The 16,615-nt window shown below is 62.5% G+C and overlaps 1 protein-coding gene across 1 annotated transcript; it reads right to left on the bottom strand.

Moving 5' to 3' along the window:
- Positions 1-223: 223 nt before the first annotated feature.
- LOC104485397 (epiplakin-like) lies at positions 224-4,004 on the bottom strand. The gene has a single exon (XM_010127730.2). It carries the CDS (start codon positions 3,845-3,847, stop codon positions 902-904), a length of 2,946 nt encoding a protein of 981 aa, XP_010126032.2. The 5' UTR covers positions 3,848-4,004; the 3' UTR covers positions 224-901.
- Between the last annotated feature and the right edge of the window lie 12,611 nt (positions 4,005-16,615).

The raw sequence follows: 16,615 nt of genomic DNA, 5'->3' as shown, positions 1-16,615 counted from the left end.
ACAGTTCTGCAGCGCATGCATGCACAGCTCTGCGGCACACACCTCTGTGCCCAGGGCTCTGTGCGCACAGGGCTACGGGGCAGGGAGCCATGCTTGCCACCCCCACCCCACACCGAGCAGCATGGGGGTGCTTCTTCCTCCGTGACGGGCAGTGACCTTCGCAGGCACGGAGACCTGGGGTTCCCCTGGCGCACATGGGAGCAGCCCCGCCCTGCACGCTGTGTCCCCATGCTCCGCAGAGCACGGCTGCTCCTGTGAGCGCACCCAGCAGCCGCTCGCCGTCGCAGCGTCAGAGCCCGGCACCAGAACCCCTCTCCCCCCGCCAAGCGCATGCAGTGGGCTCCGCAGCCCGGCAGCTCCACGGCCCCAGCCTGCAGCAGCGGAGCTGGAGGACAGGTCAGGGCTAAGTGTCCCACGGGCGACCGCAGCCGCGTGTGCTGCCCCGCTGCGCGCCCTTCAGCAGGGCCAGCTGTCCTGAGCAGGGGTGTCTGTCCCTCCGCGGCTCTTCTGGGGCTGCGGGCTGTGCTGCCCGCGGCTCCTGCACCGGGTTTCTGCCTGCTCCCGCTCCCGGCAGTCTCCAGCCCCCGTGACGTGCGCGCTGGCCATGCGGTTCCCTGCTCTTTACCTGTGCCTGCGTGTGCGCGGCAGAAAGCTGCAGTCACAGCCTCCTGGGCCCCCCCCCCCCAGAACCCCCAGGAAAGCTCTGTTGGGCAAAAGAAATCTCAGCAAAGCAGTAGTTGAGACAGCAAGGGGTTTAACCAGGCGACACCCCGCTCCACGCACAGGATTGTCACTGCTTTTCCCTGCCCGTAGCTGGGTTACGTGGAGAGCAACCTTCCACGCGTGCCCAGGCCGTGCCCGCCCCGGGAGGCAGCGCTCGCTCCTCTTCTCGTGGCTGGTGCTAGTGGTCCCGGTGGTGACTCTTCTTGCGCTGAGGGCCTGTGATGACGGTGGTGGTGATGGTGATCTTGTTCACGGTCAACCCGCCTGTGCCGTAAGTGTCGAGATGAGCCTCTCGTCTGTACTCGGAGACTTGCTTGGTGGAGAGGAGCTCCCACACTGACACCCTCTGCTCCTGGAATGGGCCAAAAGTGATGTAGGAGCCCTCAGACTGGAGGAGATCCACTGTCTGCTGGGGAAGGGCTGGAAGATGCCTGTCTTTGCTGTCTGTCGCAATGCTGCTGGTGGTGCGGGCCAGTTCCTGAATGGTGAGCATCCCTGTGCGGTACAGCTCCAGCAGCTCCTGCCTTTTCTCCTCAGGAACATACCTGGAGAAAAGCAGGTCCCACACAGAGACCTGTCTCCCCTGGAACTCATCCATTGACATCTCAACTGTGGTGGACTTCAGGGTCTCTTCCCAGGCGCTGTCCTCCTGCACATGGGCGTGCTCGGCTTCTGCGACCGCCGACTCTGCTCTGGAGCTACTGGCATTTGCCAGCTGCTCTGCCCTTGCTGCTTCTGCCTTGGTTACAATAGTGCTGACGACAGTTTTCACCTGGTCCAGGGTCAACTCTCCTGCCTGGTACAGCTCCAGGAGCTCCTTTCTGTTCTCCTCGGGGATATACTTGGAGTGGAGCAGGTCCCACACAGAGACCTTGTGGCCTTGAAACTCCCCCACCTCTACATCGATGACTGTGGTTTTCAAGGCTGTCTGCCATGGTTCTTCTTTGGGGGAGTCGTCATCCTTCTCTCCTGCTGCTGACACGGTGTCCTTGTTGGAAGTCTTGACTGAAATTAGGAATTTCCTGCCTGTGGATTCTTTATTCTTAACGAGAGTGGTGACAACAGTTATTAACCGCTCCAAGGCCAATGTCCCCGCACAGTACAGCGCCAGCAGCTCCTGCCTTTTCTCCTCAGGGATGTAGTTGGAGAAGAGCAGGTCCCACACAGAGACCTGTCTCCCCTGGAACTCATCCATTGACATCTCAACTGTGGTGGACTTCAGGGTCTCTTCCCAGGCGCTGTCCTCCTGCACATGGGCGTGCTCGGCTTCTGCGACCGCTGACTCTGCTCTGGGGCTACTGGCATTTGCCAGCTGCTCTGCCCTTGCTGCTTCTGCCTTGGTTACGATAGTGCTGACGACAGTTTTCACCTGGTCCAGGGTCAACTCTCCTGCCTGGTACAGCTCCAGGAGCTCCTTTCTGTTCTCCTCGGGGATATACTTGGAGTGGAGCAGGTCCCACACAGAGACCTTGTGGCCTTGAAACTCCCCCACCTCTACATCGATGACTGTGGTTTTCAAGGCTGTCTGCCATGGTTCTTCTTTGGGGGAGTCGTCATCCTTCTCTCCTGCTGCTGACACGGTGTCCTTGTTGGAAGTCTTGACTGAAATTAGGAATTTCCTGCCTGTAGATCCTTTTTTCTTAATGAGAGTGGTGACAACGGTTATCATCTGCTCCAGAGTTAATACCCTTTCACGGTACAGCTCCAGCAGCTCCTGCCTTTTCTCCTCGGGGATGTAGTCGGAGAAGAGCAGGTCCCACACAGAGACCTGCCTCCCCTGCAGTTCGCCAGCTGGCACATCAATGGTGGTAGACTTCAAGATGTTATCCAGTTCTGCATCTTGTGTTGAAAAATCATCTCCATTTTCCTCTGTCCTTGTCACCCCCTTCTGTGGACTTCTGGCACTTGCCATGAGCGCGGCATTTGCAGCTTCTGTTCTGTTTATGATGGTGGCGACCACCGTAGCCACCTGTTCTGTGGTCAGTATCCCTGCTCTGTAGAGCTCCAGCAGCTCCTGACGCCTCCCTTGAGGGATGTATTTGGAAAAGAGCAGATCCAACAGGGAAATGTTTTGCCCCTGGAACTCACCAGCAGTGACATAGATGGTTGCAGACTTTAAGGACTTTCTCAACTGTTGCTCCTGGCAGTGTGTATCCTGAGCTGGTTGTGATGCTCCCACCTCATTGTTGGGTGTAACTGTGGATGAGCTCAGATCCCCGCTTTCCATTTCTGCCCTGGTGATGATGGCGGTGAGGATGGTGATCATCTCAGGGATGGTCACTGCCCCCACCTTGTATTTCCTCAGCAGCTCCTCTCTCTGGTGGTCGGGGACGTAGCGGGAGAAGAGGAGCTCCCAGACGGTGACGCTCTGGCCCTGGAAGAGCCCCACGCTGACGGTGGTGCGGGCGGCCTGCAGCGCTTTCCGGGCATCCTTGTTCAGCTGGTAGAGCACGGAGCCCTTGTCCATCACGTGGAGCATGAGCAGCCCCGTGACCGGGTCGGGGACACAACGGCGGAGGAGCTGTGTGTAAGTGAGGTTCTCGTGGGTGTTGGGGTCAAAGCAACTTCTTGTTTGGTTCTTGGGGTTAGAAAGAAACTGGCACATCTCCTGGTCGAAGTAGCCGCGCTGGTAGGCCACCTCCACGGGAATGCGGTGGCTGTTGACAGGGTCGATGATGCCGCCGGTGGCGATCTGGGCCTCGAGCAGGCGGATGGCATGCTCCTTGACAATGAACTCTTTCTTCATGGCCTGGAAGAGGGAGATCTCGTGTCCTGTGTATGGCTCTGTGTACCCTGTCACGGCTCCCTCTGCCGACAGCAGCTTCTCATAAAAATCTCTGCCGATGAGTCCGGCAGCCAGCGCCTCTTTCACCGACAGTTTCTCGTTCCTGACCAGGTCGATGAGGAACCCTGAGGCAGCCTGTGCCTCCAGCAGCACCAGGGCCGTGCCTGGTGTCAGGAGCCCCCTCACCATAGCATCATAGATACTCAACTTCTTACTCATGGCCTGGATGAAGACTCCAGCTATGAAGTTACTCCCACCCCCGCCCATCTCTTTGTGTCCACCTGCAATTAGGTTGCCTCCTTGGCCACTTGACTTGTTGTTTTGAGGGGATCCACTCATGTTCTGCGCTGTCTGTGGGGAACGGTCCTGCTGCTGCGGGGCACTGTGTTTTTCTGAGGAGAGAGAAAGAGAAGACTTGGTAAGACACAGGTTCTTGTGCAGTTTTCCTGGTGTGTGAGAAGAAAGCCACCTCCCTGGACGTGGTAGCAGGTAGCAGGGTCTGCGCTCTGCTGCTGTCTCCCTCTCTCAGCCCAGTCTCAGGGCCAAGAGTGCCCTGGTCCAGCTCCCCGCCAAGCAGTGGAGGAGAGCTCTCCGGACGCAGCGGTGACAGCCCAGCCGGCGTGTTTGCCTGTGTCGCGCGCTGTGCACCTCCCGGCTGCAGTGCCGGGCTCTCTGCGTCTCTGCACCGCTGGCAGTTCTGGCGCAGCCATGCAGCAGTGTCGTCACCAGAAAGCCTGGTTCCTCTCCCAAAGAGCTCCTGCTCCTGCTCAGGGCGGCTGCCTGAGTGCGGCAGGGCTGACGTGCTCGCCCCAGATGCCTAGGGAAGCTGCTCAAGGAACAGGACGGTGGAGGGATGCCTCCTGCAGCACGCAGGCTTGCCCTGAGCTGCTGTCTACAGCTGCCATGGTCTGCAGACCTCCACGGACCCCTGCCGTCATGCCTGCGAGGCTGGTGGCAGCCTCTACGACATCCTGCGGCAATGCGGTCTGTGATCTGATCACACTGCAGGGAAAGCATTTTCCCTGGGAGCTTCTCTCTCCTGTGCCACAGGAGGTCATGAGTGGTCAGCCTTTGTTATTAGCTAATTGTTGTGTAGCTAAAATGGCAGATAACATGATGTATACATATATATAAATAATAATTAGACAGCAGTGAGGGACTGGGAGAGGCGCCTCGGGGAGCCTGCCGTAAGTGGCTGCTTGCAGAGGTCTCTGCCATTCGGGCACGGACACTGTGATTCCAGTGACGGACACCACGATTCCAGTGACAGCCACCACCAGCCCAGCGGATGCCCTCACCCCTCGCCCGTGGAAACGCGGCACCCTCAGCCGAGACGGCGGTTGTGCCGTCTGAAGTGTTTCAGAGGAAGGCAGCCGTGCCCTCGAGCAGCCATCGCCCAGCCACGGGGTCCGTGTCGCCCAGAGCCTTCTTTCCGCCTGGAGCCGTAAGTGGGCAGCAGGGGACGGATGGAGAAGGGGGCAGCGTGTGTAACACTGCCTCGATTCCTGCGTCAGCCTCTGGCTGTCCTCGGCTCAGTGGATTTCACGAGCTGGACGCGTTTTGGGTCTGTGTAGTAATTCTCGAGGGGTGTCTCCCATGCGGTCACCTGGTCTCTTCTGGGAGCCCTGTAAACTTTCAGCATCCACGACATCATGTGGTGATGAGGCCACGCTCTTGTAAAAACAGTAAAAACGAAACCCCAAACAGTCCTGAGGGAACACCCATCTCCCGTAAACTGCAGTGACTGACGCTAATGATACGTTGGGCTCATTATCGCAGTCACAGCTTAGTCTCTGGCTGTTTACCTAACTGGTCTGAAAGTCTCTGAGTCATTGCTTTTGATCCATTTAAATATCGGATTGATGCTGGGCTAGATGGATCAGGGCAGGGGAGAGGTGTCGCCCGGCAGTTACAGACCAGCCCCTGCCTCCTCAGGACCCTGCCTGTGGCTTCGGGCTCTCGCAGCCAGCGGCTCTGGTCTGCCCTGTGGCTCCAGCCCTGGAGAGCGGCCCTCTGCACGCCCCTGCCCGGTGCAGCTGAAACTCCCCGGGAGGCGACGGGCTGGTTGTGCTGCCTGCTCGGTGGCCCTCGGTCCAGGACCGAGCGGGGAGCTGTGTCACGCCCCGGAGCAGGCGACACCTATGTAGGACATGGATGTCGTGTCAACACCCTGCGCTGGGAAAGACGTTGCCCAACTGCAAAGCTATCATTAGCCGGTCTCTAATCAGCCCTCCTGATGCTGGGGCTTGGCTGCACACACAGCTCCCGGCGCAGGAGATGGCCGTCCTCTCAAGCTGTCGCAGCAGCCCAGCCCAAGAGGCCGCAGTGGAAGCAGTTTTCCAGCCGGAGCGAGCAGGGGTGGCCCGGCAGTGCCGTGGTCCTGAGCCCTGCCCATACCCCGGGGACTGAAATCGCGTCAGCCCCCGCAGCCTGCTGCTCACTCGCAGCCGGGCTCCCGGCCAAGACCCACCGCAGTCGGCAGCCTCCTGTCCTCAGGTGCCTGTGGGCTCAGGCGGGTCCCGCGGCTCGGCTTGCTTCCCTCTCGTACCCCAACGTCCCGATCTCAGCTGAACTGTTGGGGAGACAAAGTGCAGCGCATGGAGCAGCAGCTCCATCCAGCCCTGCTGCCACCCTGTTCCTTTGTCCCTTCTTGCCAGGGACCAGCTCCTGCCTGGAGACCTCCTGCTCACCAGCCCCGGACCTCGGCCGCTGCCCTCCCAACTCCAGGTTTTGGGATGGTGGCAAGGTCCCCACATCCCTTGCAGGACCCTGGTACCTGCACGGAGGGCACTGTGCCGAAGCGGGGCTGCGTGGTGGCCGCCGTGCCCCTCCGGACGGGCTCTGTCCTACCTGCTGGACACGAATGCAGAGCGGCTGGCTCCCCGGCAGGCTCTGGTCCTCCTCCTCCTCCTCCTCCCACCGCCTCTCAGCCAGGATGAGCAGCCCAGGCAAGCGCCCAATTTAAATCCTTCCCTTCCCCGCCCCTGGGGACGACCGGGTGGCCCTGCCCTGTGCTGGAATACAGGCACACAGCTGAAATGCAGACATCCCACCACCAAAGCGTAGCGCCAGCCCGGCCCCGGGAGCCCGGCTGGGGTGCCTGGTGCGAGACCCGGTGCGACGAGTGGGGCATGACCCTCGCTGGAGCTTGGGCGGGTGATGGCTGCGGAGGGCGCAGAGGCACGATGAGGCTTTGGGGCTCTCTGCCACCACCGTCTTCTGACAGGTGCCCAGCTGCCCTGCCCATGGTCCCGGCTGCCATGGGGGTCTCCGTGGATCTGGGCTTGTTGAGACTGCTCCAGCGGACTCCCTTGGCTGGGCCAGGGAGCTGCAGCCACCCTCCTGCAGCTGCCCCTGCGCCCCAGCTGGGACAGAGACCGAGCCCGTCCCTCGCCACAGCCATGCCTGGGACCACGCGGGCACCGGAGCTGTGGAGGCTGCTGGTGTCGCTCACAGCACAGTGAGTGGGTGGTCCTGAGGCAGCCCCGGGATGGAAACCTCTCATGCTGCGGGAGAGCAGGGAGGGCCAGCTCCGTGCCATGGCCAGCGTCTGCCCCGAAGCTCGGGGCGCCCTGGCAGCTGCTTGCTTGCAGAGGGCTCGCGCTGGCTGGCCAGCTGGCAGAGGCAGGCGCACGGCTCCGGCCGGCTTTGGGCTGGGTGAGGCTGAAGCTCAGTCCCGTGTTTGGATCCATTTCCGTGTCGGTGTAGGATGAGCCACATCCCACCGCAGCGCAGCCACGGCTCTGGTGCACAGGCCCGCCTGGCGCCCGCTCGCGGGACGAGGGTGGTTTTGGTTGGGTTGCGCTGGTGTGCGATCGCTTGTGCAGCTGTGCTTGGGCTTGGGTGTGACGGTGCCAGTGGCCGAGTGCGCTTGTGACTGCGCGTGCGCTCCCGTCAACCTACACGTACGTCTGTGCCTCTACGCGTGCGTGTGGCTGCGTGTGCTCTCCTGTGCCTCTGCATGCGCGTGACTCCGTGTGACTGTGTGCACGTATGACTGTGTGTGTGAGCCTGCGTGAGCCTGCGTGTGCGGGTGTGTGCTGGCGTGGCTCTGGCCCTGCGTGGGTGTCGCTGACTCGATGCCCCTGTGCGGCGGAGGTGCTGCCTGCCCCTGCTCTTCCATTCCTGGGCGTCCTGCTTGGGGTGCACATTCCTGCCCGCGTGGGTGCTTGCCGGACTGGCTGATCGGCACACGGAGGCATTTTCCCTCTGACTCACTGCGGTCGGTTTGGCTCTGGGGAGCACACCTGGGCAGGAGGTCCCGCTCTTGGCAGGGTGAAGGTGGACGCAGGGCCCGTTTCTGTTCTCTTCTCTCCGTCCTCAGGAGCCCTTCCTTGCCTGACGCCTGTCTTTAGCCTGCGAGATGTTGGCTCGTCACTGATCCCACAAGATTTACTGCTAATTGCGCTTCACTGTAGGGTCAGCTGCTCCGGCTGGGCTGCAGCAAAAGTTGTCCTGGACTGGACCGGAGTGCAGCGGGGCACAAAGGGGACCTGGCCCGGGCCGGGCAGGGCGGGGGGATCCCGTCTCTCTCTCGTCTCGCAGCAGCCTGCTCCGTGCGGCGCAGACCCCGCGCGGGGGCCTGGCCAGACGAGCACCCGCGAGGCAGCGTTGGGCTGCTCCGCACTGGTTCCCCACGCTCCTCGGGCACGGCCGGCACCTCGGCCGAACAGGCCTCTCCCCCGAGCTCCGCCGGTGGCTCTGGACCACAGCCCGGAGCCAGCCCAGCTCGTTCAGGTGCCTCTGAAGCGCTGGTCGGCGGCTTCCCTTGAAGGCGCATTGCTTTGCATTTGTGGAAGCGGAGGCTGTGTTTATCTCCCCGCAGCGGACGCCTCCCACTAAGCTGGAGGCCGCAGCCCGTTAGAGCTGTGAAGAGCACGTCAGGACGCTCGCCGGAGCCCGGAGCACGACTCCTCTGACCACTTGCACGCGTCTGCCGAAGGATGCGTCCCCACAACCACCACTGCCACATGGACCTGCTCTCCCCGGCCTACCCGGGTGACCCGTGCTGCGCACGAACATCACCCGCGGTGACTCGGCCCCGAGCATCGCCTCCTCCTGCACGTGCAGGCCTCCGAGCCCCAGCTCCCGCGCAGGTACTGCTGCCGTAAACAGAGTTGTGTGGTGGAAATGCTGGTGTCCCAGCTCCACCTCGCTCCCAGATTGCCCCTTTTTAGCGGAGAACAGGGCTGCCTCTTCCCCGGCAAGGACTGGAATTTAACCCTGCTATTCCCTCCCCACCTCCTAGCCCGCCTCTGGGACACAACAAAACTTTTTCTTTCCAACCCTGAAGCAGCTTTAGTTCTCTTAGGACCCTCTCTAAGGCGGTCAAAGGCTGTTTGGAGATGGATGAAGCTGAGCTCTGCTGCGTCCAGCACTGTATCCCAGAGGATTTCCCCAGGGGAACAGGACGATGCTGCGGGTCAGCCCTGTTCCCGGTGCCCACCAGCTCCTGGAGCCACCAAGGGGGCTGTACCCACTGGCACAGGATGAACCGTCCCGGCGCTCGCCGGCTCCTCTGCCACCCCCCGAGAAGGGCCGGTGAAGAGGACGGGTGCCCCCACACGCAGCTCCAGGCAGGCGGCCATTCCTGTGTCCCGTGGGTGACTCCAGCGCCTGCACGCCTTCCCCGGGGAAAGGTGCACGGCAGAGCCGGCACCGAGCCTCTCAGGATCGTAGGTGCCGATCCCGGTGCTGCAGAGTGGAGGCCCTGCTCCTCCCGGATGGGGCTGCGTGTGCGCTGCGTGCCAGACCTTGGTGTCCTCCAGCTTATCCACAGCGCTGGCCACCTGCTGTCAGACGCGCGGGCAGGTGTCTCCTTTCTGGGGCTTGGGCTGACATCCTCCCAGCCCCGTTCCCAAAGCACTGAGCACTGGTGTGCCAAAGGCACGGGGACGCGAGCCCTGCGCAGCCAGGCCGGTGCGCAGGTGCGTGGGGCTGTGCTGCCTCCGGACCTGCCGCCATCCCTCCCTCCCTGCTCCCGGGGCGCACAGCTGGGACTGAAGGGAGGGCTCCTGCCACTCTGTCTGCCACCTGGGAGCATCACCAGCACCTCACCCGGTGGCACCGGTGTCCCAGGGCCCGTTCTGCGTTCTCTTGGCACTGGACGGCACCAGCCAGGCTCCAACAGTTGGTGTTGGCAGCTGCAGCCAGGTACTGCTGACCACAAGGCCTCGCAAACAACGTTCCTGATGATGGAGTCCTGACTGCAAACTGGGAACTGGCCTGCAAACCTGGAAACAGCAGAGCAGCGTAAGGAAGATGGTCTGTCAGCTGTCCAACCCCTGGGGAAGCTGTTCCGTCGGCCTGCTCCCAGGAGACGGAGCGGAGACGGAGCGGAGACCCCCAGCCTGGCCGCTCCGGGTCCATTGCCGGACAGATGGCAGGGAATCGTAGAATTGTTTATGTGAAAAAGACCCTTAAAATCATTGAGCCTGACCGCTAACCTACCACCAGCACTACACCGTGTCCCTAAGGCACGGTCCGTCGCAGCGCTGCGTGTGCTGTGTGCTTGCTTTACCCGCGCAGCCTGCGAGAGCGCAGGTGGAATATCTGCGAGCGGTTTGGAAATGGCCATTGCTTTATCTGTTGTATCTTCCTTCTCCGGAACACAGCTGATTTGTAAGCTGACACGGTGCCGCTTGTGATTTGAATACCATCAGAGGTTTTTGAATTGGGCAGAAGTTCCCATTGTGGTTTATGAGCCAAAATACGACGACTTCACATTTTGCTTTCCTTGAAGTGCCGGCAGCTGCGTATTTGTGAGAGCGCCAACGGGGCTACGCTCAGGTTGTCTGGAGGAGAACTCGTCACTTGGCTTCAGGCTGGGGAGTCCACTGCCTGCGGTCACCCCAGCTTCCTCCCGTCGCAGGCAGCTCGAGCGGCGGCACAGACATCCGCGGCATCACAGCGCTGTCGCTTGCACCCCGCGGACCCATCACCCCACCAGCGTTCCTGGCTGTGCCGCACTGTGGGCTCTGGCAGGGCTCTTCGGAGACGTCCCTGCCTCGTTCAGTGACTCAACAGCTGGCTGTGCCCGTCCCCTTCGGCCGGGCGCAGGGGATGCGGCTGGCAGGTACGCCAGCCGCCACGGGAGAAGCGCTGCCGCTGTTTCAGCCGCCTCTCCCCTGAGCCGCAAAGCCCCGGGTCGGCCGCTGCGGCACCCGCTAGCGCTCTGTGCTGCCGTGTGCGGTGGGCGTGCGGGTCTCTGAGCGACTGCACGCCCTGCACTCGGCAGAAGGCAGGGAGGGGACAGCATCACTGCCTGCGGAGAGTTCGTGTCACATCAGGATCTGCACACGTGGCATGGCACTGCCAGGGCTGCCACCCAGCTGCAGCCGGCCGTGGCTGTCTGGCCTCAGAGCTGGCGGGGACAGGCTTGGCTCAACGCTAAAACGAAGTAAAGAAAAGTCAGGTGAGCGTGCAGGTCTCGGGGAGCGTCTGAAACGCGAGTACGCGCTGCCTCCCCCTCTGTAGCTGCCCCTCTCCACAGCTCTATGGAGAGGGAATCCAGGACCCACGGGATGTCCCTGCTCGGTGACTCACCGGCTGGTCCTGCAGCATCCCGGGAAGCCTGGCGTGGAGACTCCCGGGCTCTGGAATCCATGGCCTGGCAGCTTGGCCTCGCCTGCCGGAAGGTGTGGGTGTCCCTGGATGAAGCGGCTGCCAACCACATCAGAGAGCTGGGAGACGGCTTTCCCAGGGTGTTCAGCACTGGGGCGTTCGGAGAGCGGTGTCTGATTTGGGAAACCTCCTCTGCCGGAGCTTGGGTGCTGACACCGCACCCTTCCAGCTGCCCCCGGGAGCGCCGGTCCCTGCGGCTGCGCAGCCGAGCCCCTGGACGTGTGGCTGCCGGCGCCGACCGGTTCGGGAATCGCTGCGGAGCGGGACACGTGTGGCAGGCCACAGCCTCACGCCCAGCGTGGAGAGGGCAGCCCCTGTGCTGGGGAGCCCTCCTGGGACATCCGAGGGGACAATATCAACCAGAGAAACCTGCAGCAGCCAGAGCCCCTCTGCCTGATCCAGCCCACGGTGTGGAGCTCGCGTGCTGGGATTCCCGGCAGCAGAGGCGTCCGGAGGCGTGGAGCCGCCCATGAGCCGGGTGGGTGCTCCTGGCAGGGTGCGGAGCTGGCATGGGACCTGCAGAGCGGTGTGAGCCGGCGGCGTGGGACCCGAGGGGGAACGTCACCTTGACTGCAGGTACCTTGCGCTGCCGCGCCTGCTCCGCCTGTTCTCGCTCGGCTGAGCCATGCAATGTGCTTTTGAAGGAAAGAATAACAAAAACGTCCTCTTTCAAAGCCCACAATGAGCCAGCCAAGCCTGGCACCCAAGGGATGGGCACAGGCAGGTAGCCATGGACAAAGAGAAAAGACAAAAATCCTTTTTATTCTGGCTTGGCGATACGTGGTTGCACAACTCTGATCACTGTGGGAAAGCAGCTCTCGAGCATCGTCTGCCCCGACACGTGACTCCTGGGAAACACGGATTGGCGAGGCCTTCGCTGGTGCTTCAGGCCACCCGGCACGCGGCCGGGGCAGGGACGGAGACCGGCCGGGGCGCTGGGGTGGTGCCGGGGGTGTCCCATGGCAGCAGCTGTGTCCTGCCGCCCTTCCCAGGGAACCTGCTTATCGTTTGGCTTCCCAGCCTCCTGGCCGAAGGGTTTCCCCCCGCAGCTCCTGGGCACAGCGAGGGGAAGGGCGCGTACCTGTGACCTGGCCCGTGTCCCCCCACCCACACTCCCGTCTTCCCCAAGGGCACGTCGGGAGATGGCGCAGGTACAGCGCTCTGCTCCCGCAGCTCCTGGTCCGGCAGGGGCCACGGAGCCCCTCGACGCGCGGCTGCCCGTGCAAAGCAGGGCCTCGGCTGTCGGGACAGGCGCAGCGCTGACCTTGGCTGTCGGGACGGGCGCAGCGCTGACCTCGGGGCGCTGCGGGGCTGAGCACGGCGGCTGGGGTCTGCCGTTCCGTCCGTCTCCCAGCTGGCAGACGACGCAGCTCTGCTGCCCTTCTCTGAGAGTCCAGTGTCTGTCCCCCCGCTCCTCGGGCGCAGATGGCGGGTGGTGGTGGCTGGCAGGAGAGCGTGCTGCGAGCAGCGAGGGAAAAGTCTGGGTCCAGAGATCGTCACTTGGTGAGCGGGCCCCTCGTGCGCGATTGCTCTGGCTCTGGGCTGGCCGAGCCCACACGCTCCCTGCCACCGCCCGTGCCGCACAGCGGGATGCCCGGCCACCGGCGCCTTCAGGGAGTTGGCACCACAGGCACGGCCACAGCCACAGGCCTCTGGGGATTCGCGCTGCTGCGCTGGGTGCTGCCATTCCCCGTGCTCAGCCGAGCCCACTGGGGCTGGGCAAGAACAGAGGCAGGGTCCCTCTGCCAGGAGCCTGGAGATCCTGGAGGTGCCCTGGGACGCGGGGCTGCTGCACCGTGGGGAGCCGGGGCACGGGGCAGTCCGGCTGCACCCCTCCGTTGGGGCGCCCAGCGCTTCCCCAGCAGGTCCCAGCGCTTCTGGCCGCGGCGGGGAGGGTGGTGGCTCCCTGCCCATCTACGCCATTGTCAGAGCCTTCGGTTCTCGTTTTCACCCCTTCCAGCTTTGCCAGCAGCGGATCTGCGAGCGCGCCGCGGGGCTCTTGGTTGGGTTTATTGTGGTTACAGACCCCCGGCCCCAGCGCGGCTTGACAGTTTGTTGGCTTCGGCCAGTGAAGGTGCAAGAGCTCAGGGAGGTGGTGGGGGGGCGAGGCACCCCCCACAAACTCTGTGGGGTCAGTACGGCACCTTCCGTGTTGGTGGCTGGGGTGACGAGCCCTCCGTGCTGGGGACAGGGAGCTGTCAGCGGGTGCTGCTGCCAGGACCGGCCGAGCCAGGGTGGTCCGGCACCGCCGAGCGTGCGGCTGAGCTGGGCGGGGAAGGCTGGACCCACGCAGCAGCCACTGTGCCCTGATGATGGAGAGGTGCTGGCATGCAGGAGCGTGGGGCAGGAAGGAGGGTGGGGAGGACGGTGGGTGCTGGGACGCGGGCGCGTGGGCCAGGAAGGAGGGTGGGGAGGATGGTCGGGAGGGAGGCAGCGCGGCACGGAGAGCAAGGTGCACGCAGGCAGGCAGGGCGCGGGCACACCGCACTGCTGGCTGGTGCTTTCATCTCCCAGCAGCCACACCTCGGCACCTTCGGCCCGGGGGCCAGCTCCGGGTGCTGCCGGAGCCCGGCGCGGCCGGCACACCATTCCTGCGTGCCCACGGCCATGCCCCAGGCCCATGGTGCACCGGACAACGGCACAGCGCGGCTCTCCCAGCCCGGGGCAGGCGGCAGCCGCAGGGGCACGGAGCTGCTGCCAGCGCGGCGCGGTCGGATGTTACGCCCAGAAACGCGGCCGCCTGCCTGGCAACCCGGCACCGGCTGTTCCTGTTTGGCATCGGGAGAGAGGAAGTCGAGTTCCCAGGAACAGTAAAATGGATAAAACTGGAGGGAGAGGCTTTGAGCAGGCAGCCGAACAAAGGCCAGTGGGAGCTGGCCTCCCAGGAAAGGCCACCCAACTTCCGTCATGGTCCCAAATAAAACGTTTTGGGGCCCTCCAGCCTGGAGTGGGAGGTGGCAGGAAGGTGAGTGTGATACTCATCTTCACAGCTTTGATGTTTAATTATCCACCGTAAGCGTTAACTACTGCCTGGGCGTGTTTCTGGATGGAGCACCTTTTGGCATGGTGAGTGGGGCCATACTGGTCTCAGGTGGAGGAGAAGATGGCCGGACGAGGCTGTGGCACGTCCTGGAGCAACAGGAGTGCTGCCATGCTTGGGCTGGAAGGGATGGGCCTTGGCAATGGGCAGGTGAGGTGCAGAGGCTGGAGCTGCTGGGGCCGCACGGTCCATTCTACCCTCTGAAAAAACTCAACGGAAAATCATAGAATCATAGAGTGGTTTGGGTTGGAAGGGACCTTAAAGATCATTCAGCTCCAACCCCCTCGCCCTGTGCAGGGACACCTTCCACCAGACCAGGTATCTCACAGCCCTGTCCAACCTGGCCTTGGGCACTGCCAAGGATGGGGCATCCACAGCTTCTCTGGGCAACCTGGGCCACTGCCTCACCACCCTCACCGTGAAGAATTTCTTCCTTACATCTAATCTAAATCAGGAGCATGGAATAACTCAGGTTGGAAGGGACCTTCAGAGGCCCATCTGGTCCAACTCAGAGCAGGTCCAGTCAGCCCAGGTTGCTCAGTCACCTCCAATGGGAGGGAAGGGACCTCTGGAGATCCACCCCCTCTGCTTAAAGCCGGGTCGGCCGCAACTAGCCTGAGGTTGCTCAGGGCCACGTGCAGTTGGGTTTGGGTATTTCCAAGGATAGAGACTCTGCAAGCTCTTTGGGCAAACCCTGCCAAAATTTTGACCACCTTCACAGCAAAAAAGTGTTTCCTGATGTTCAGAGGGAACCTCCTGTCCTGTCTTGCCTCTTGTCCTGTCACTGGGTGCCACTGACAAGAGCCTGGCCCCACCTGTGCTCCCTCCCTTCGGGTGTTTGTACGCGTTGGTGAGATCCCTGGAGCCTTTTCTTCTCCAGGATGAACAGCCCCAGCTCCCTCAGCCTGTCCTCATCGGAGACGTGCTCCAGTCTCTTTGTCACCTCCCTGACTGTTTGCTGGACTCTCTCCAGTACGTCTGTGTCCATTTACTGGGGAGCCCAGAACTGGACCCAGTACTACAGGCGTGGCCTCACCAGTACGGGGCGGAGGGAAGGGTCCCCTCCCTCGAGCTGCTGGCGGTGTGTTGCCTAATGTGGACCAGGAGGGCCAGTGGCCTCCTCCGCTGCAGGAGCACCTTGCTGGCTCACGTTTAGCGGGGACGGCCAGGTCCTTTCCTGCAGAACCGCCCTCCAGCAGGCCACCTCCCTTGCGCCACTGCCCAGGGCTGATCCTCCCCAGGGGCAGGACTTGGGGTTTGCCCTTGTTCTACCAGGTGAGGTTCCTTTCTGAAGCTCAGCGAGGGGAAATGCAAAGTCCTCGCTCCCAGAGTTCCGCAGCTGCTCTGGGTATCCTCCAGGTACTAGCAAGAGCTCGTAGCCTGAGGGCTGGCCAGATCTTGTCAGTCTCTCCGCCATCCCAGATTTGGCCCCAGGTCCCTGTGAAGACCCTGTAAACCTCCTCCTTGTTTTCCCTGCTCGGGTGCTGCAGGCACTCTCAGCGGCCCCAGGCTTTGAGAGCAGCATCCACCCTCGGGAGCTCTGGGCTGAGGATGCTCACCCAGGACCGGGGAGGACGCTCACCACGCCCCACCAGCCAACGCCAGGCACATGGGCTGTGACCCACGGCCCCGCTCCCGCTGGCGTGGAGCCCCGCACTCACACCAGCCCCCCTCAGTAGCTGGTTTTTGGGACACGGTCGGTGGAACCCTCCCCAGATCCAGCGAGCTGGGGCCCCTGCAGCTGCAGCCCCTCAGGGTTATATCGGCACCAGCTGCGGGGCCCTGCTGTGCCTGCCATCTCTTGATAGCCCGTCAATTAGTGCCACAGGCAGGTTTTTTCTGGTTATTGGCTTCGTTAACACTAACTGATCAGGTTTTATGTCTCTCTGTTTGCCTCCCTCATCTTCTCAACAGAAGCATCCCCTTGCTCCCCATGTCCTGACGGACTGGCGCGACTGGCCAGGTTTGTTCCCATCGCGCTCCCCTGCCATCTGTGGATCAGGTTTGTCCCTGCATGTCCCTGTTGATGGCTCCTTTGACCGGATGCCCTCCAAGTAGCGGGTGCTCTCCGTCCGCACAGCCTCCCACCGCCAAAGCCCCGCTGGCCACCGAGCCTGGGCTGCTGCTGAGCTCCTGGGTGCAGCCCCACCGAGGAGCCCGGTCTCCTCTGGGGATGTTACGGCCTTTGGATGGATGCAGCTCGTGTGTGATATCCCGGCACGGCCAACTGCCCTCCCCAATCTTAACGTTTGATTTGCTCTGCTGCTGAGGGCACACCGAACCCCCTGTTGCAGTTCTTGCTGCTGAACAGCTCGGGTGCGTGGACGCTGCAACCGCTTCTCCCTCTCTGTGCCTCTTTCCCCGCCCTGAGCATCGCCTGCCGTTTCTATTCCAGTTGCTTGGTCTTACCACAGTTCTTGCAGCTGGCACTTTTCTTTGCAAAG

Source organism: Chlamydotis macqueenii, chromosome 2, assembly GCF_036417535.1.
Source record: "Chlamydotis macqueenii isolate bChlMac1 chromosome 2, bChlMac1.mat, whole genome shotgun sequence".
Classification (NCBI taxonomy): Eukaryota; Metazoa; Chordata; class Aves; order Otidiformes; family Otididae; genus Chlamydotis; species Chlamydotis macqueenii.
The sequence above is the reverse complement of the archived record's forward strand: the minus strand, read 5'-3'. Positions and strand labels throughout refer to the sequence as shown.